Source organism: Microcaecilia unicolor, chromosome 7 (assembly GCF_901765095.1).
Source record: "Microcaecilia unicolor chromosome 7, aMicUni1.1, whole genome shotgun sequence".
Classification (NCBI taxonomy): Eukaryota; Metazoa; Chordata; class Amphibia; order Gymnophiona; family Siphonopidae; genus Microcaecilia; species Microcaecilia unicolor.
Window position 1 is genome coordinate 73626270 of NC_044037.1, and position 21566 is coordinate 73647835.

General features: G+C 43.7%; 1 protein-coding gene across 3 annotated transcripts in view; it reads left to right on the plus strand.

The window, feature by feature from the left end:
* The window catches only part of TAF7L (TATA-box binding protein associated factor 7 like), a 51417-nt gene that overhangs the window by 21355 nt on the left and 8496 nt on the right, over positions 1-21566 (plus strand). For 2 of the 3 annotated variants that reach the window (XM_030210285.1, XM_030210287.1), the window contains 5 exons: positions 10833-10966; positions 11791-11917; positions 13944-14002; positions 15467-15545; positions 15951-16067. In XM_030210285.1, coding sequence (XP_030066145.1) covers positions 10833-10966; positions 11791-11917; positions 13944-14002; positions 15467-15545; positions 15951-16067 — 516 coding nt within the window. The remainder of the gene's footprint in view (positions 1-10832; positions 10967-11790; positions 11918-13943; positions 14003-15466; positions 15546-15950; positions 16068-21566) is intronic. The other variant, XM_030210286.1, reaches the window with a different exon arrangement.

The following is a 21566-nucleotide window of genomic DNA, read 5'->3' on the forward strand; positions in this document are numbered from 1 at the left end:
TGCTCCATATACCAAATTTCATCACAACAGAGTAGTGCTCCGCACCCACCCAAAGTTCCTGCCGAAGGTGGTGTCGGAGTTCCATCTTAACCAGTCAATTGTCTTGCCAACATTCTTCCCCAGGCCGCATACCCGCCCTGCTGAACGTCAGTTGCACACATTGGACTGCAAGAGAGCATTGGCCTTCTACTTGGAGCGGACACAGCCCCACAGACAGTCCGCCCAATTGTTTGTTTCTTTCGACCCTAACAGGCTAGGGGTCGCTGTCGGGAAACGCACCATCTCCAATTGGCTAGCAGATTGCATTTCCTTCACTTACGCCCAGGCTGGGCTGGCTCTTGAGGGTCATGTCACGGCTCATAGTGTTAGAGCCATGGCAGCGTCAGTGGCCCACTTGAAGTCAGCCACTATTGAAGAGATTTGCAAGGCTGCGACGTGGTCATCTGTCCACACATTCACATCACATTACTGCCTCCAGCTGGATACCCGACGCGACAGTCGGTTCGGGCAGTCGGTGCTGCAGAATCTGTTTGGGGTGTAAATCCAACTCCACCCTCCAGGACCCGAATTTATTCTGGTCAGGCTGCACTCTCAGTTAGTTGTTCTTCGTAGGTCAATTTCCTGTTGTACCCTCGCCGTTGCGAGGTTCAATTGACCTGGGTTCTTGTTTTGAGTGAGCCTGAGAGCTAGGGATACCCCAGTCGTGAGAACAAGCAGCCTGCTTGTCCTCGGAGAAAGTGAATGATACATACCTGTAGCAGGTGTTCTCCGAGGACAGCAGGCTGATTGTTCTCACCTACCCTCCCTCCTCCCCTTTGGAGTTGTGTGTTTCATCTTTTTGCTAGTCATTCAACTGGCGGGAGTGGTCGCGCACGGGCGGGAAGACGGCCGCGCATGCGCGGTGGGCGTGCCCTGCGATGCCGACCGTCCCGCGAAGCTTTTTCCGGTTGGTGGGGGCTGCCGCGGACGTCACCCAGTCGTGAGAACAATCAGCCTGCTGTCCTCGGAGAACACCTGCTACAGGTATGTATCATTCACTAAATGTTATATCAAGAACACGTTTCAAATGAGACTTGAACAATGGATTGTAAGGAGCGTAGTTTGATAACATTATGACTAGCAGGAATAACATTATTAATTAGTTTTCCATTAGTATGAATTTTTTGAAAAGGAAGGTTTTTAACATTTTAGGTCATTGAAGCAGACGATAATGGAGATAGACTAAAAAAGGAGTAGGGATCCTACTTAGATAGGAATACAGCTGTATATTGTTGCTGTGAGAGCCACAGAGGGTCAAAGTGGGTAACGGACTAGCACCATAAACTAGAGCAGACACAGAGATACAAACAGCCAGTGGGTGGGGCCAGTGTTGAGACAACCAAAGGACAACTTTGTTCTGGGGGATTACAGTGTACTTGGCATAAGGTACCCAAGCTTGGAAAGCACCAGTCCATCTGCAAAGAAAAGTATTAGAAGGGACTAGCCTAATGGCTAGAGCAGTGGACTGAGAACCAGAGGCATCCAGTTCAAGTCCCATTGCTGCTCCTTGTGATCTTAAGCAAGTCTTTAACCCTCCATTAACTCAGATACAAAATTAGATTGTGAGCCCTCCAGGGACACAAAAATATCTACTGTACCTGAATATAGCTTCAATAGCTTTCAGACTTGCAGACGATATATAAGAGATTAAAATTTTATATTTAAATCTGTTTATTAATTTACAAAGTAAACATGGAAGAAAACATTTTGCAGTACATAAAAATCTGCAGCAAACTCTTCAATGCAAAGCAAAACAGTACAGTGCAAATGCAAAGGGCCCTCTCTCTGATGGCCCCATACCTATGCCTCCGGCGTCTAGGAAGGCCCACTAAATGAGCATTTCCTGCTGCTGATCTTTACTGCTACGCTCAAGCGACCGATGTAATAGCTTGATGCAATGCATAAGAAAGCTGTCATACAAAATTAGGTGCCTGTTAGCAACCTTGGTACATCGGACTATAATACTGAGATTTAGATCAGATCAAGTTTACATCGCTTTCCAGAACAGAGGGAACATTGTCTATCCCCCAACCTGGGCCATGGAACTGCACTCCTAGGTCTATATACTTTGAACTTAATGTACCCCAATTCTCCCCTCCCTCCCCCCCCCACCCCCCACCCTCACCACCCATTCCCAGGTAGGCACATCTGTAACGGGAGTAACCGCAATATACTCCAACAGATCCTACAGATCCTGTGGTAGCTAGCTGGAGTTAACGAGCAGACTTCTCCCACGTGGGCTTAACATCTGTAAGTAAGGAGACCAAATTTGAAGGAAGCGCTGTCTACGTTTAACTGAGGTTTTGGACTCTCGAGCTTCCCAAGAGGCCAGGAGGTGGACCTGGTTCCTCCAGTGCCAATAGGCGGGTGCCTCAGGGGAAGTCCAATATTGCATAATGCATTTACGAGCCACCAAGCACAGCTTCCTACCTAGAAGAATCGCCGGCGCTCTATTGGGGGCAAAAGCCCTGGGCTGGTCTATCAAAAATTGCCTCTCAGTACCCTGGACTTTAACACCTAATCGTATCAAAAAACCACGGACACGTTGCCAGAATGTCCGTATCTTAGGACATTTCCAAAGAGCATGGTAAAACGTGCCTGGTCTCTCAGCACATTTAGAACAGGTATCACTCTCTGACCTCTGCATGCGGGCCAGCTGTACTTTGGTCATGTATCCCCGTAATATAACTCTATATCCACATTCTCTCAGTCTTTCGTCTGTAACTAATTGTCTAATCCCTTTCAATGAGGCCACTATATCCCAAGATGCCAGTGAAGTCTCAAGGTCCTGTTCCCATTTGATTTTGATTTTCTCATACTGTTGCAGCGGCCTCTTACGGGTCAGGGCCCCATATAAATCAGATATCGCATGTCTTTCCGTCGCTAGATCCCTAAAGAACTCCTGTATCTTGTCTCCTAAGCGACCTCTCAAAGCTTCCTGAGGCATTGCCTGCACATAGTGCTGAATTTGTAAATAAGCAAAATGATTTCCCCAATCAGACCCTATCTTCTTTTTAAAGACAGCAAATGGCAATAAATCCCCCCTCTCCAATAGCAGATGTTCCAGATTTTTAATACCTCGCTGCCCCCAGCTCTTAAATATTGGGTTGTCTATCCCCGCTTCAAATGCTGCATTCCCCACAATCGGAATTTGATCTGAAATATTTGGATGTCCCCCTAATTGTCCAACCCACCACTGCCATGTTAAACGGAGAGGATGGAGCAGTACACTTTTCCTCAAATGTGGGGGTATTTCCTTACGGGGTAGGTGGAATAGTGCAATCATGTCATGTGGTGCCAGGCAAGCTTGTTCGAAGTGTGTAGGCGTATAGTATTGTGTTAAGTCAAGCCAATCTCTCACGTGTCGTAACAGGCAGGCTTGGTTATATAGAAACAGGTCTGGGAACCCTATACCCCCTTGTTTCCAGCCCCCCACCAGCAAGCCCTGCTGTAACTTTGCTTTCTTGCCGGCCCAACAGAACTGGCTGCACAAACGATTTACACATTTCAGATCTGTCTTCGTTAGGCGTATGGGCAAGGTTTGTAAGGCATATAGCCAGCGTGGAAAAATCACCATCTGTATCAAGTGAATCCTACCCATCAAGGACAGTGGTAAACCCCTCCAAGAGTCCAGTTTTTCCCTAGTGTAATCTAAGAGGCCATTTGTGTTTAACCGATGTAATTCTATTGTTTGCATTGTAAGTCGGATTCCAAGGTATTTAAACGAGCGATTTGCCCAACGTAAAGGAAACTCGTCTCCCCAATCCTCTTTGCCCACTGTTGAGGATGCCAACGCCTCAGACTTATCCAAGTTGATCTTAAAGCCTGAATAGTCTCCGTATTCCTGAAACGTCTCCAGCAGCGTCTCTAAAGATATTCTCGGGGAGGTCAAGTGAACCAAAAGGTCGTCCGCGAAAGCTGCAATTTTAAATGTCTGTGTGCCCATTCTCACTCCTTTAATCAAGGGATTTTCCATAATGTCTCGAATAAGGGGGTCTAACACCAATACAAAAAGGAGGGGAGATAGGGGGCAACCTTGCCTAGTCCCTCTAAGAATAGGAAAACTCGGCGACGCTACCCCATTGACCCATATCGAGGCGCTTGGGTTGGCGTATAAGGTTTGAATTGCCTCAATAAATCTGCCGGAAAAGCCATAACATTCCAATGTGTCAATAAGAAATGTCCAATGTACCTTATCAAAGGCCTTTTCGGCATCAAAGCTAATCAACAAAGACGCCAAACCCTTGCGTTCCCCATGTTCTAGCAAAGCTAAAATCGCCCTCAGGTTTTTGCTTACAGCTCGACCTCCCACAAAGCCCACTTGGCTCTCATGTATCAGACGGGGCAGTATTCTAGCCAATCTATTTGCCAAAATTTTTGCCATCAACTTAGTGTCATAGTTCAACAGAGATATGGGTCGGTATGATGCCGGCTCCAATGTGTCTCTCCCTGGTTTAGGTAGGACTATTATTTGTGCTCTGTTCAGGTCAGACGGCATTGCTTTCTGATCTATCATTTGATTTAAAAATTTGGATAAATCCGGAACAATGACCTCTCCCATCATTTTATAGAATTCAGCCCTTAGACCGTCCGGTCCTGGGGCCTTTAACAAAGGGCTCTGTGTTATGACCATATTCACCTCCTCTTCCGTAAATGGTTGATTAAGTTGTTCTCGCTCTCGTTGGGTAAGCCTAGGGAGGTTAAGGTTAGTTAAGTACATCTGGCTTATTAGACCCTCTTCTTCTGGGGGGGCATAAAGATTTTTTATAGAAGGTCTGAAAGATATTACAGATATCTCTGTCTGCAGTTTTAAGGCCTCCTCCCGTCCCTCGAAGGGCCAGAATATGATTAGTTCCCCCTTTTTGTTTAAGAAGCTTGGCCAGCAATTTGCCTGCTTTGTTACCATGTTTATAAAGCATGTATCGATAATAGATGTGCGATTTGCGTGCTCGCTTATGTAAAAGCTCATTCAGTGCTGCTTGTAAGTCCAATACCTTTTGTTTGTCATCTGCCGCATGTGTGTCCCCAAACCGCATCCTCGCATGACAAAGCTGTTTGCTCAGCCGCAATATCTGCCTATCTCTGGTGATCCGGACAAAATGTACATGGCTAATAATTTCCCCCCGAAGCACGGCTTTTGCGGCTTCCCAGAATAAGACCGGGTCATTCTGATGTTCATGATTCTGTGTCGCGTAATCTGCCCAACTGGCCTGCAGACGCCCCTTTAGGATGGGATCTGTATAGAACTCTATGGGGAATTGCCACCTACTGTCTCTTTGAACCTGGCCTCGTGGCTTCCACTCCACATGGACCCATGCATGATCAGATATCATATAGGGCCCTATTTCTGCCTTTGTAATTTCCCCAAACATCTGGCTGGAAACCAGAACATAGTCAATACGTGATTGTGTCGAGTGAGCCCGTGACAGATGTGTGTAATCCCTCATTCCCGGATGAAGCACCCTCCAGACATCTGTCAGGTCTAATAATTGGCTCATCTTCAGTAGGCCTCTATTATTATAATAGGTCGTGGAATTACCTGATACTGATTTATCTAGTGAGGGGTCCCAGACTGCATTAAAATCTCCCCCTATTATGAGTTCTGTGTGTGGTTGCTTAAGGAGGAAGTTAATTATCGTTTGGAAAAATTTTTTGTCGTAGTTGTTAGGAGCATAAATATTACCAATGAGCACTTTTTGCTTACCCACCGTGGCCTCCATTATGACATATCTTCCCAAGGCATCTACTAAGAGAGGGCGCATCTCCAGGGCTACGCCTTTACGGACCAGAATGGCCACTCCACCTTTTTTCCCCTGCGCATGCGCCGCTACACACTTGTCTACCCACCACGTACTGAGTTTGGCATGTTCTGTCTGCGACAAATGCGTCTCTTGTAGCAGTGCAATGTCTATGTGCTGTCTATTTAATTGTTGCAAAATCTTGGAGCGTTTTATGGGTGAATTTATCCCACCTACATTCCAAGTTACAATGTTTACCATACCTTTAGTGTGAATAAAATGACATGTATTTCAAAAAACTGCGATAGTTGTGAGAGGGGACATCCCAGCCTCTGCCCCCTCCCATTTCGGTCTCTGCCAACTACTAGTTGGCTAGCATCCTGAGCATGTATCCCCAGCCAGACTCCATCCATCATCAACTCCAGCCTACCTATCTGTCTCCCATCTTGCCAAATATACAAAGGGACCTGCCTCTCCGCGGTCACTCCCCTCTTCCAAGAACCAAGATCCAATCCTACCCCTTCCCTTCTCATTCCCCCCCCCCCCCCCCCTCCCTATCCCAATTCCTCCCCCCCCCCCCCCCCCCCTCCCCAAACCCTTAAATCTGGACCCACTTGCTGGGACCATAACTTCCTATGTCTCTCCTTCCTCCCCCCAGAAGCCTCTCACCAGATCTAACTATTCCCCGGACAGGATCTTAAAGAAACCTATTTGTTACATCTTCTATTAAACATTTCTATGTTAATCAGAGCCTATTAACCTTCCAAACCATACAAAATTAACCTTTAAACATAACCCGTAGCCAAACTCTCCACATACTTCTCACACATAATATCTCTTTAAATCAGTTCGTGCGCCCGTGGGCGCCCGTTTGTATACCAACTCTCCATGTCATAGTCCATCCATGTTCTGGACTGTCTTCATCTGTTGGCAACTCCACTCCTTTTTCAACCATCCTCAAGCATGTCTATTTCCAGCTGCTTTAAAATTTCTTGGGCGGCTGTTGCTGTTTCATATATCTTAGTGGTTCCCTTATAGGTGACACGCAGTTTTGCAGGGTACTGCAGCGCAAATCTTATTTTCTTCTGGAACAGCTTGGAGCATATCTCCGAAAATTGGCGCCGTTTTGCTGCTACACCAGCGGAATAGTCCTGAAAACATCTAATTGTCGCACCTTCAAAGACCAGGGGGTTCCCCGTTCTGAGCCTCTGCAAGATTTCTTGCTTTTGGGCATAGTCCAGAAATCTCAAGATGATTACTCTTGGCCTACTGGCTCCTGCGCCTTTCTGTCCTAGTCGATGGGCTCTCTCAATGCGAAGTGGCCCCAGTGCTTCTGGGAGTTGTAGTTCTTTATACATCCAATTAGCCAGAAAGGTCTCCAGGCCCCGTTCCGGGATACTCTCCGGGAGTCCCACCAGACGAACATTGTTCCTTCTCGATCTATTTTCCAGATCCTCCACTTTATTTTCCAGTGCCCGCAGCTGATCTTGCATCTGATTTTGCGACCCTTCGACCACCGCGACGCGGTCTTCCACTTCAGAGACTCGCGTTTGAAATGCTACACAGTCTTTCGACAGCTCCATGAGCTGCGTCTGTACTCGCTCTAATTTAGCGTCTATAGGGGCTAACCGGCGATCTAGTAGGTCTTCCATCACCGTCCTCATTTCTGCAGTGATTTCGGCTATCCATGCCGATGCGACCGACGGTCCGGGCGGGCTTGCAGGCGGCGCCATTTTTTCTTCTCCTACCCTGCCACGGAGTCTGTCTTTTGAGGCGGTTTTCGCCCCCATTTCGATGTCAGGAAATGTAAAGAGGTAATCGCCAGACCTTTAACTCCTTGCTCCGCGATCTTTGGAGAATTGTAGTCAACTTTATATGCTTTTTAAGGCTCTAGGGGGAAGATAGGAGCCGGAGAGATTTCCCTTTCAACCTCTCGCGGTCATGACGTCACCGGAAGTCCATAAGAGATTAAAATTTAAAAAAAAGAAATAGTCCTTATTTTTCCAGAAATTCTTTAAATTGGCAGAAAAGACCACACTTACATAAAAGATACCAAAACAGAGTAGCAGGTGATGAGGGAAAAGGAGAACGGATCTATTGGATCAAGCAGGCCTGATATCGCATATAGGTTAAACTTGGACCAAGAATCACTTCAGTTAAGTGTGGAGTTTGATTTATCTTTGGGCAACTAGAGTGGTGGAAAAACTGAGTCGTGGGTTTCCTCACTGATGGTCTTGGATGGGGGGGGGGGGACTCACCTAATGCAGTATGGAGCTATAAGGATCAAAGTTCTCTGCTTTGCTTGTCAATTCTTGCAAAAAGTCATAACATAATATCAGAATTGCCATAGTGGGTCAGACCAAAGATTCATCTAGCCTGGTGTCCTACTTCCAGGAGTTGGCCACTCAGGTTACTAGTACCTGGCAAACTCTCAAAAAGTAGCAAGATTCCATGTTACCAATCCTAGGGATAAGTAGTGACTTTTCCCATGTATATCGTAATAGCAGTTTATAGACTTTTCTTCCTGGAACTTGTCCAGATCTGTTTTTAAACCCAGATATATTAATTCCTTTACCACATCTTCTGGCAACGAGTTCCAGAACTTAACTATTTGTTGAGTGAAAAAATATTTTCTCCTATTTGTTTTAAGGATATTACTGTGTAACTTCATGGACTGCCACCTAGTCTGTTCACTTTTTCAGAAAATAGAAAATCGATTTATGTTTACCCATTCTACTCAAAGTGGCACATATGAGTTTATCTTGTTGGGCAGATTGGATGGACCGTGCAGGTCTTTTTCTGCCGTCATCTACTTTGTATGTTACTCCAGGATTTTGTATCATATCCCCCCATAGCCATCACTTCTCCAAGCTGAAGAGCCCTGATATCTTAAATCTTTGCTCATATGAGCGGAGTTCCATTTCCTTAATCATTTTGGTTGCCCTTCTTTGTATCTTTTCAAATTCAGCTGTTTTTTGTTGTTGTTGTTGTTGTTGTTGTTTGGTTTTTTTTGTTTGTTTGTTTTTTGAGATGTGGTGACCAGAATTGCACACAGTACTCAAGGTGAGGTCACACGATGGATAGATACAGAGGCATTACTATAATATTCTTTGTTTTATTTTCTGTTCCTTTCCTAATAATTTCTAACCACCTGTTTTTTGGATGCCATTAAACACTGAGCAGATTTCAACATGTTGTTTGCTATGACACCTAGATCTCCTATGTGGATCGTTGCATCATGTAGTTATGATTTGGGTTATTCTTCTCAATGTGTATCACTTTACACTTGTCCAAGTTAAGTTTCATGAGCCACTTGGATACCCTGTCTTCCAATTTCCTGAGATCCTCCTGCAGTTTCTCACAGTCCACATACGATTTAACAACTTAGAATTGTTTTGTGTCATCTACAAAATCACCTCACTTATTCCAATTTTTCCAGATCATTTATCAGTATGTTAAAAAGCACAATTCGAGTACCTAGGAACTGACCCCCCCCCCCCCCCACCCCCCGTGTCAGCACTAATGAAGTCTTGCTTCTACCTGCTACAATTTTGTACTGTCTGTTCTTTTCTTCACAGGCGATCACAAATGATACTTCTTTATGCTTTATTTGTTTCTACTACTACTTATCGTGCTACTAGGCTTATGCAGCACTGTACACTGAAGATGTAAGAGACAGTCCCTGCTCAACAGAGCTTACAATCTAACCAAGACAGACAAACAGGACAAATAATGGATAAGGGAATTACTTAAGTTGGTAATGATAAAACCGACATCAGTACTGAACAAGTGAATAGTTAAAAGCTGCCTCAAAAAGGTGGACTTTTAGCCTAGATTTGAAAACGGCCAGAGCTGGAGCTTGATGTACTGATTCATGAAAGTCTATTACAGGCGTATGGTGCAGCAAGATAAAAGGAACAGAACCTGGAATTAGCAGTGGAGGAAAAGGGTACAGATAATAAAGATTTACCCGATGTATGGAGTTCTCAGCTCCTCTGTAAGTCTTCACTCTTCTCTGTCCCTACACTCCTCTCCGGGAACTCCATTGGGGCATCAGTGTGTGGCTGCTTGTCCATGGAGAAAGGTGACCTATGTAGACTTACTGCTGGTCTACTTTCAGAGGGGAAGCTGTGTTAGTTTGATGCTGATGACACCTTATCAACTAACCAATTTATTGAGGCATGAACCATATTCCTACAAAGAAGCTTGAAAGGGACAGAGGCATGATGGCAGATAAAAACCATTTGGAACTCATCAAAAACACCATCATCCCCAGCCTGACTAGGGACATGGCTCAATGCAAAATGAATGAACTATTCTCAGATAATCCTGTTTCTCATTTCTCTCTTCCACCACAGTTAATCAATTAGCTTATTATTTTGCTATTATCACTTCCTTTCCACACCCTGCCCTGCACTTCTCAATGCCTTCTGTGTACTCTGTATCCTCCTCCTCCCCGCCAGTCTTTATATTTACCCACCTCCTGAACTACACTTCTTGTGTTTGACAAAATAGACTCTTGTCCTCAAAAGCTTATGCCTTGGTAAATTGATTAGTCTATAAGGTGCCACCAGCTTCTGACATTTTTGTTGGCCTACATTTACATTGCATCAGTCTGGTAACTTTTTTTTTCAATTTTATTTTTTTAAGAAGGCATGATGAACAATTTAGTCCTGGTGATCTATACAAGAAGAGGGAGATGACAGTTTTTCTTTACTTGCTTTTATATGGGAAATAGGGCTTTCTAAATTGTATGCAATTTGTTGCCAGTCCTGCTAGGTGTAAGAAGGCTATAAGTTTCTCCCTCGTGCATCGGTCCTCCAGGCAAGAAAGTAGTACCTAGAAAATGACCATGATGTAGAAAAAGCTTCAAGTGTTTTAGAAAAAGTGTTGCAAATATAATGGGTTTTCTAGAACGCTCAGTGCCTGGGTATCCTTATGCCAGTTCATTATAGCAATTAGTCTCCTAATTGAAGAAATTCAAAGTATAATTCCTTAAAGTTGTCTTTGCTGTATGTCCTAGGATATTAATGAATTTCCTGTGCTTTTGTACAGCGGATGGGCGTCATGGGATTGTCCGTGTGGACCGTGTCCCTTTAGCTGCAAAACTGGTTGATTTGCCCTGCATTATTGAATGCTTGAAAACCATTGATAAGAAAACTTTCTACAAGACTGCAGATATTTGTCAGGTATGCCCTGCTCCCTCTACTTTCCTTTAGCCACCATTGGCTCTTCTGGCCAAATTGTAGTTCTGTTCTCCCCATATACCTTCCCTTATGAAGCTGGAAGGGCAACATCATCCATAGGTCAGGAAACGTATTCATGCAGTTGCAATGTATTGATTCATTATTACAGCATTGCTTAAAGGGCTTGTTTTGTTACGTATAAACGTATAATAATATATTCCAACTTTGGTCTCAAACATTTTTTCATCCACTAAAAACAAACCTGTCAAAAAGGCATACCCCACTGACCCAACATAAAAGCCTGAATACCTGCAACACAACGAAACCAAAGCTTGTAATGGACATAACTTAACTCTTCCTCTCTAAGATCCCCTAATGTGTCTGTCACACATGAACCTTATTCTACCACAATATCACCTTGTATTTCTTCATACCGGAATTGGTGAACACCGATACGGTACTGTAGGCCACATTGAGCCTGCAAATAGGTGGGAAAATGTGGGATACAAATGTAACAAATAATAAATAAATAAATAAATATAATAGTTAATGGTCCTATTGTTTTAGAAACATCCCAGTAGTGAATTGTATGTTGGTGTAAGGACAATGTCAGAAGTGGGGATGAGAAAAGGTGGTGGTTGCTGCTGGATGAGGATAAGACAACAACATGCTCTTTGGACGGAGATCTCTATGCCACCCTCTGTCACTTGTTTGAGTGGCTTGTCTCCATCGTGTTTGAGAAGATTGGGTGATACGGATCAGAATCATTGTGTTTCCACCTCCTTTCCCTTTCCAAAATGATGTGCTCCCTTGTGTTTTGGAGTTAGATGCTGGTTTGCACCGTGGATGGGGATCTCTACCCACCTGTAGAGGAGCCGAGTGGAACCACTGACCCAAAGAGTAGCAAGAAAAAGGATAAAGACCGAGAGAAAAAATTCATCTGGAACCATGGCAGTGAGTTCAGGGGTTTTCATTTGCAGACTGTAAAGTGACACGACCTCCTGCATGTAACAAAATGTTACATATACAGGGAGGAGGTGACCAGCCTTTATTGTTTTATATAAATGAATACACAACCAGCAGATGAGATTTAATGTAAATAAGTGCATTTGGGGAACAATAAGTAGGTGCATAGGGCAATGTCTTGCTGATGCAGACAAGGAAAAAATGTTGGAATTGGGAACAAGTGTACAAAGCTAAGTGGCAGCAAAAGCTACTACTACTTATCATTTCTATAGCGCTACAAGGCATATGCAGCGCTGTACTGTGGCATGTTCTCAGTGGGGCTAGAAAGAAAGAATGAATGTATCATCCTCCTCCTACTGTATAAGGCACGTGTCAGGCTATATTTGGAATATTAAGTTAAATTTGGGGTAGCCATTCTCAAAAGGATATTAAAACTCTAGAAGAGATCCTAAGATGGGCCACCACTCCAATAAAGAATACACAGGGGTTTCCATATGCCAAGCTAAATAGTATGGACTGAGCTAAAGAGCACGCTATGTGTATTCCACATGTCCCTGATGCAGATGTCAAAACGCTGGCCATAGTCGGAAAGAAGTGGTAGCTGAAAGCGGAAGGGCTTTTTTTTTAGAAGAAGAAAGCTAAGTACTGTTAAGCTTGGTTTTTTTTTTAAGCACTTTAAGTAAAATAAAAAAGAAAAGAGTTTATGCACTGGAGGGTTTTTTTTATGCCTGTGATGATAATGTTGCTGCTCATTTGTCCATAGCAATTGAAGCAGGACTTGCGGTTCTTAGAGGCTTTTTTCTCCTAGTGTTTTTCACTTTGTGTATGTTCACCATTTACTGTTGTGCGTTTAATAGTAGGTGTGAGTTTTCTATTTGAGTATTGAAAGTCATTTAACCCTCATTGCCTCAGGTACAAACTTAGAGGCCAGTATTCACCCTTAGCAGTCTGGGTTTTTTTTGTTTGTTTGTTTTTTTAACAGCTGCTGCAGCTATAAAAATTACTCAGATGTTCAGTGCTTGTATCCGGAGTGTAGCTGGTACCTAGGGCCCAATGCACAAAGGCAACTGAGTCGCAAATGGCTACCAGTGCACAAATGGGATCTCAGGCAAATGAGATGCATAGATCCCCCTTTGTACATTGGTTTCTGTTTGCGACTCGAAGCTGTCAAATGCATATGACACCTTGCACAAAAAACCATGGTAGTCCAGTGGACCGCTTCCTGACAAAATTCCCTGATGGTCCAATAGACCTCAGACCTCCCTCCCCCTGAAACAATCCATTGGACCGCACCTGGCAAGTGTCCCTGGTGGTCTAGTGACCCCTTCCCTGCCCTCCCTTCCTCTGCTTGGTACTTTGAAACAGTTGGGCAGTATGACAGGAGCAACACCTCCTGCCTCAGGCCCCACCGCTTTCAAAATGGCAGCGCCCAGCCCCTGCCTGGTGCATTCTGGGATGCACTGGGCAGGGCTGTACACATATAAGGAGCCTTATATGGTATTTAGCCCCACTCGGCACATTCCATAATTTCCTGGGCAGGGCTGGGCACCGCCATTTTGAAAGTGGCAGGACCCGAGGCAGGAGGGTGGAGGTGTTGCTCCTGCCAAACTTTTTTAAGGTACTCAGGAGGGGAAGGGAGGGGATCACTAGACCACTAGGGTCATTTGCCAAGGTGCGGGGGATCTGGGGGTCCAGACTTCCAGGGAATTTTGTTGATATCACCAGCAGCAGACGGCATGTTTTCTCTAGTAATTTTAAGAATCCCCAGCTTCACATACTGTATAAACAAGAAGAAATGGAAACTGAAGGAGATGTTACATGTTCCCCTGTACCGCTGGCAGATAGGTTGTAAATGTATTGGCAATCACATACAGTGTCCTAGCTTTAGCTAAATTTCCCAGTGTAATTGATATTTACTTCTGAGCTTCATAAAGTTCATCAGCACATGCTTGCTAACTTGACTACCCCATTTACTATGTTCTCCTCCATATTTTACCCTAATTGTCCATTTCAGTTACACTTCCGCTGAAGAATGTCAGAAAGAGGCGCTTCAGGAAGACAGCCAAAAAAAAGGTAAATTGCATCCCTGCATCCACCATAGATGTGGAAACCTACAGATAAGGAATTAAGAAATATTTCAAAAAAGACCATCCCAATGATTTAATAGCAGTTTAGTGCTATGCTATGCTGTGTGGCAGACCTGGTTAAATTCCCCAGGTCAGACAGAGATGAGGGTACTACGGAGGCAGTGTTCCCAGGTCCTGTGTGGATGAGATGGTGCCTCACCCACTATCCCAGAAACATGAATAATTAAGTTCAGTGGTGACTGCAGTTTGGGGTCTTTGACCAAGGATTGTTACTGCAATACAAGAAAATCCCTAATGAGCTGCAAATGTGAGTTTATGGACCATTACCCAATAGAAGTCCATACCATTTGGGGTAGTGGTCGCCTCCCTCCCTCTTTTGTTATGGAAAGTACCAGTTCAGTGATTCAGGGGCAGCCTGAGATTAGATTCCAAACCCAGGTTTCTCACCAGTATAAAGTTTAACAACCCTCAAATAGTATTTCCAGCTTTTCTCCCAGCCCATCCCTTCAAACACAATGGCTGATTTTAATTATGGATTACAGATTGTTGATAACAAGTCTGTAACTTTATATTTAAGTTTGTAATAGTCCTGGTGATTTGCTAATCTTAATTTAAGTGAGTTTGTATACTTTTGATTTAAATATCTTGTACTGTTGTTTCTGGATTGATGGCTCTGATGGTGTCTTTTCTTTTTTTTTTTTTAATCTGGAGTGCCATCCTTGACCCACTTTTAGGTTAAGGACCCCCTCCCCATTTCTCAGTTGTAGAATCATGGGAAGCAGCAGCTTTTCATTTATCAGTTGCTGCATTTGTGGTATGGAGTACACACTAACAAGATACATTATGATGGAGCTTGATTTGCGTTTTGTCCATACTGTCTCATGCTGTTGATAAACCAACAAAGTAACTGAAATGTTGTTTATGTACTAATGGGTTAGAATGTGCCTGGTATTGTCATAAAAGGAGAGTAGTGTTCCATATGAATATAGACACAAACGGGAACTGAATTAGCAAAAATTTGAAGCTTCTGAACAATAGCACCAGTTGTAAGGGGTTTAAGCATAACTGCTGTCTGTCCACTTCATGTGCATTCATAATTGTATCAGCTTAAAAAAAAGTTATCTAAATTGAAGAGTACGTTTTTACTTTGTTTCGATCAGACATAGCTGAGCGTTCAGGCTGTAGATTGCAAGGCATTTCATAAGAGCATATAAAAATAACTATACTGAGTCAGACCGTGAATACATCTAGCTCAGTTTCCTACTTCAAACAGTGGCCTGCAAAGTTGATCTCTCTAAGGGACAGGTTTCAAATTTGTGCTACTTCAGCCTCTTTTTGTGTCTATTACAATGCATCTAATATATGCACAAGTACCTTCCATATGAATATGAAGTACAGTTATTGAGAGCTCCAATTTGAAGCCATGCCTTTGTTTCTTTTCCAACCTCTGGCCCAGTACATTGAGTCTCCAGATGTAGAGAAGGAGGTTAAAAGGCTGCTGAGTACCGATGCAGAAGCTGTCAGTGTCCGTATCCTTAAAGTAAAACCCGGTAACATGAAGGGGGAAATGGATGTGGGAGGGTTTGAGGAGTGGGTTCGGACGATGGGACAGCTGTGTTGGTAAAGAAGAGGCAACACTAGTCAGCAGGAAAATTTGAATCAAGATTATGGTGTTCTAGCTTAGTGAGAAGTGAGAATAGCTGAATGTGTTCTAAATACACTGGTCACAGTTAAGCTTTTAACATAGGATAAATTTGAATGTGAACCACCCTTTACTGGAGTTTTATCCCCATCAATACGCACACGTCTCCTACCTCTGTAGCCTAGACATAGTTGGAAATGCTCTTGTAGGATTCCACAGACGGAAAGGCCTCTTCGCTTGCCCTTCTTTTTTTTTTTTTTTTTTTCCTTTACTCTTCTGCACCTGCTCTCAGGATGGGAAATCATTGCTGAAGACGAGACAAAGGAAGCTGAGAACCATGGCTCTCTCACCAGCCTTGATGCCTCCTCTCCTGGAATATCTGGACACAAGCAAGGTCGCAGTTCATCAGGTACATTTTTGTGACTGAAAACTAATGGATATTTTGTTCTGTTTGAAGTTACCCAGCTTGTCACTGCTAAATCTTACATCATTTCAGAGTGTTTTTTTCCCCCAGTTTCCACACTTCAGCCTTTTTTTTTTTATTTTTTTTAATTCTCAATGGGTATAGATCTTTGGTTAAAAGACAAGGACTGAGGATAAGAAGTGAATTGGTTTTCTAATGATTAGAAATTAACTAATCATTAAAGCCAATCCAGGTCACGATTATTTGGTATAATCCCAAAGAGCAGCAAGATTCCATGCTACCAACCCACAAGGGTAAGCAGTCACTGTCCCTGGGTTTGCATTAATGGTTTATAGATATTTTTTCTCCAAGAAGTTTTCCAGACCTTTTTTTTTAAACCCAGCTATGCTAACTGCTTTTACCATGTCCTCTGGAAATGAGTTCCAGAGCATTTAACTATGCATTGAGTGAAAAAAATATTTTCTCATTTGTTTTTCTTCTTGGTTGTCTTGGCTATATTGTAAGCTTCGAGGCCGTAAAGGTCCTATTTGGAGAGAGATTCCCAATGTGACATTCAGTTGGTCCTTACGAGGAAGCTGTCTAAGGTATAGAATCCTATCTCCTCCCTCAGGGCCTATATTTTTTTTTCAGTTTGCCTTTGTTTAAATAAAGGCCTGTTGGCCAACAAAAACATATTTTTGCCAGTTGACTTTGTTTTCTGCATAGAATATGTAAAGCAGCTGTGTGGTCCTCTCTTTATAGCTTCACTTTTCACTGCTGCTTTGACTAATCTTCAGTCAGGAATAGTGTGTTTGGTTGATCTGTACTGTTCAGATTGTCTCTGCAACATCAGCATATGTGAACGGGCTGCTGGTGGACAACAGACCATTTACCTAGAACACCAAGTGATCGTGAGCTTGGGAGTCATGTGCTCAACTTGGTTCTGCTGCTTGACAGAAAAAGCTGGGTTTCTCACCTGTAAAGTGTTTTTGTAGATGATGGGATTGGTTAGGCACACATTCCTTTCCTTGTTCTTGAGCTATGGAACTGTTTGAGAGACTAAGATGACTTCTACATGCTGGAAGGACTGTGCATTCTCAGAACTTATTTCTGAGCTCTGAGGAGCTGTCATCTGATAACACCAGAAAGGAACATCACTCGTTTGCCTGATCAATCCTCTTAACATAAAGCATGTTACCTGTGAGAAACATTACTACCTCAAGAGAACTGTAATAGTTAATATGTTGGTCTTCCGTATAAAGCAGTACATGTTACTAATGGTATAGAGGGCACCCCGACATAATAGACCATGACAAAAAAAACCCAACAAAACAGAATAAAACCAAAACAGACCGTGACAAAAAAATGCCAAGACAAAATAGACTCTACACAAAACAGGTCAGGGAAACCTCCTTAAGCTGGATTATCTTGTCAAGCAGATATATGATTCTCACTAGATGCCAAGTGTGGATAGTGAAGTCAAGCCGTAGGCAGGTGCCAGGACTTTCAAGTGACAAGCTGTGGACTTTCTCAGTAAATGTTTCATCAGGCCATTTTGTCAGGAGTCTATTTTGTCTGGAACTTTTTTGTCTGGTTTCTTTTGACAGGGTGCTGGTATGGAGATGGTATCGTGCCTATGCGTAACTGTTTCCATTGATATCTGATAGTGTTGAGAGCCCAAAACAAGATTCTGACCCTTAAGGTGATAAATAGTTAAAGCCCCATATACCTGCAAAATAATTTGGAGAACTGTCGTTCCATGTGGGCTTTATACTTGGCGCAGGAGTCCCTGTTACATGTGTTAGGAAGGGAAAGATGACTCTGGGACTCGGGATCCAATATTTTTGAGTATTGGTCATGCTATATGATTCTCTTTTGGCAGATGCAGATTAGGTTATATTCTGTTTTTGGAGAATATTGGAAATATGTATTTAAAAATTAATCTTTTAAAAGCTTGATTTAAAAAAAATATTGCTGCCTATAGCAGGAAATTCAACATTAAATATATTACTAGGTTAATTCTTTGTTGTCAGGTCTGTTACTATGTGTGTACATTTTTACTGTTATGAATTGTTGATACATTTTATGATCATACCGAGATTTGTCTACTTGTACTGCAGGGTTTGGCAACCTATGGCATGCCAAGATATTTTGTATGTCATGCATGGTTGATGTTGCTTACAGCCATGGCCAAGCCCACTTGCTGAAGGTGTTCTCTGCCTGAACCCCCTGTGCTGTCTGAGCAGCTGGAAGCACATTGCCAATTTCCCTGCCACTGATGCAGGATCTTTGGGCATGCTCAGTTCATGAACTGCGCATGTGCAGGGAGTGCCAGCATCAGCAGCTAGAAGCATGCCACTGCTATCTCTACTGCTCAGACTGCATGGAGGGTTCAGGCAGAGAACATCTTTAGCTGGCGGGACTTGGGCATCCCTGCAAGCCAAGGTATTAATTTTAATGCCGGGGGGGCAGGGGTGTCAGAGACAGGAACTATGTGGTGGTACGTGATTGTTCGTTGCAATTATTAAGTCTGGAAAAAAGTGGCATGCAATGTATGGGTTGTTGACCCCTTTTGTACTGTAGCAGTGGTTCAGAAAGGGCAGCATAGAAAATTTCAATAAACATAAAAGAAACGTGCTAGCAATATGTAATATATTTTACTAATGTGTGTTTATACTACACTGAAAATGTCATGGAAAAGTATGTACATTGCTTTGATTTATATGCTAAAAACATAATCAACATTATTATTTTTTTTTTTTGTTACATTTGTACCCCGCGCTTTCCCACTCATGGCAGGCTCAATGCGGCTTACATGGGGCAATGGAGGGTTAAGTGACTTGCCCAGAGTCACAAGGAGCTGCCTGTGCCTGAAGTGGGAATCAAACTCAGTTCCTCAGTTCCCCAGGACCAAAGTCTGCCACCCTAACCACTAGGCCACTCCTCCACTGTGTTCTCTGCCTCCATGTTTAGCAGAAGGAGATGGAAGTTTCGTCTTTCTCTGTCAGTGGCGTTCCGAGGGGCGCTGACACCCGGGGCGGATCGCCGATGCCCCCCCCCCGGGTGCACGCCGCTGGGGGGGTGCCGCGTGCCGGTCAGCGTCGTTGGTTTCCATGCTCCCTCTGCTCCGGAACAGGTTACTTCCTGTTCGGGGCAGAGGGAGCATGGAAACCAACGACGTTGACCGGCGCGCGGCACCCCTCCAGCGGCGTGCACCCGGGGCGGACCGCCGCCCTCCCCCCTTGGTACGCCACTGTTCTCTGTAGAGGACACTAGCAGCTATGGTTTTCAATCTCTGATTTATTTGTTATGAGGTGAACCAGAAGATCAAGGATTGTTGGGCATATGCTCATTCATTTTAGCGAGTCTTCAGATCTCTGTCTATAAGGAGAGAAAAAGAACGTGAACCCCACATGGTACTGTGCCACTCATTGGATTGGATTTATTGATTTGATATACCGGGGGGACACCGGTGCCGGAAAGAATATTTGAAGCGGGGGAGTCGGAGAAACTAAACGAATTCTCTGTAACCTTGGAGGATGTAATGGGTCAGTTCAGCAAGCTGAAGAGTAGTAAATCACCGGGACCTGATGGTATTCATCCCAGAGTATTAATAGAACTAAAAAATGAACTTGCGGAGCTACTGTTAGAAATATGCAATCTGTCCCTAAAATCGAGTGTAGTACCGGAAGACTGGAGGGTAGCCAATGTTACTCCGATTTTTAAGAAGGGTTCCAGAGGAGATCCGGGAAATTATAGACCGGTGAGTCTGACGTCGGTGCCGGGCAAGATGGTGGAGGCTATTATTAAGAATAAAATTGCAGAGCATATACAAAAACATGGACTGATGAGACAAAGTCAGCACGGATTTAGTGAAGGGAAGTCTTGCCTCACCAATCTAATGCATTTTTTTGAGGGGGTAAGCAAACATGTGGACAATGGGGAGCCGGTTGATATTGTATATCTGGATTTTCAGAAGGCGTTTGACAAAGTGCCGCACGAAAGACTCCTGAAGAAATTGCAGAGTCATGGAATCGGAGGTAGGGTATTATTATGGATTAAGAACTGGTTGAAAGATAGGAAGCAGAGAGTAGGATTGCGTGGCCAGTATTCTCAGTGGAGGAGGGTAGTTAGTGGGGTCCCGCAGGGGTCTGTGCTGGGTCCGTTGCTTTTTAATGTATTTATAAATGACCTGGAGATGGGAATAACTAGTGAGGTAATTAAATTCGCCGATGACACAAAATTATTCAGGGTCGTCAAGTCGCAGGAGGAATGTGAACGATTACAGGAGGACCTTGCGAGACTGGGAGATTGGGCGTGCAAGTGGCAGATGAAGTTCAATGTTGACAAGTGCAAAGTGATGCATGTGGGTAAGAGGAACCCGAATTATAGCTACGTCTTGCAAGGTTCCGCGTTAGGAGTTACAGATCAAGAAAGGGATCTGGGTGTCGTCGTCGATGATACGCTGAAACCTTCTGCTCAGTGTGCTGCTGCGGCTAGGAAAGCGAATAGAATGTTGGGTGTTATTAGGAAGGGTATAGAGTCCAGGTGTGCGGATGTTATAATGCTGTTGTATCGCTCCATGGTGCGACCGCACCTGGAGTATTGTGTTCAGTACTGGTCTCCGTATCTCAAAAAAGATATAGTAGAATTGGAAAAGGTACAGCGAAGGGCGACGAAAATGATAGTGGGGATGGGACGACTTTCCTATGAAGAGAGGCTGAGAAGGCTAGGGCTTTTTAGCTTGGAGAAGAGACGGCTGAGGGGAGATATGATAGAAGTGTATAAAATAATGAGTGGAATGGATCGGGTGGATGTGAAGCGACTGGTCACGCTATCCAAAAATACTAGGACTAGAGGGCATGAGTTGAAGCTACAGTGTGGTAAATTTAAAACGAATCGGAGAAAATTTTTCTTCACCCAACGTGTAATTAGACTCTGGAATTCGTTGCCGGAGAACGTGGTACGGGCGGTTAGCTTGACGGAGTTTAAAAAGGGGTTAGATAGATTCCTAAAGGACAAGTCCATAGACCGCTATTAAATGGACTTGGAAAAATTCCGCATTTTTAGGTATAACTTGTCTGGAATGTTTTTACGTTTGGGGAGCGTGCCAGGTGCCCTTGACCTGGATTGGCCACTGTCGGTGACAGGATGCTGGGCTAGATGGACCTTTGGTCTTTCCCAGTATGGCACTACTTATGTACTTATGTACACTTAATACAGTCATGTTAAAGCGGTATACAATAAAATAATCCAAATGATAACATCATAGAATAAAAAACAAATTGAATACAATATTAAAATTAACAACAGATTCCATAACCCAACAAAAAAACAAATTTCAGTATCGAATTTGCAGCACCTTGCAAAAGCCAAGGTAGCTGGCCATACCAATAACATGAAATAAAGTTGAATACAATATTAGAATAACAACAGATTGCATAACCTAAAAGAGGTTTTGAAAACCCAAGTTTTCAACAGCTTGCGAAAACCAAGGTAGCTAGT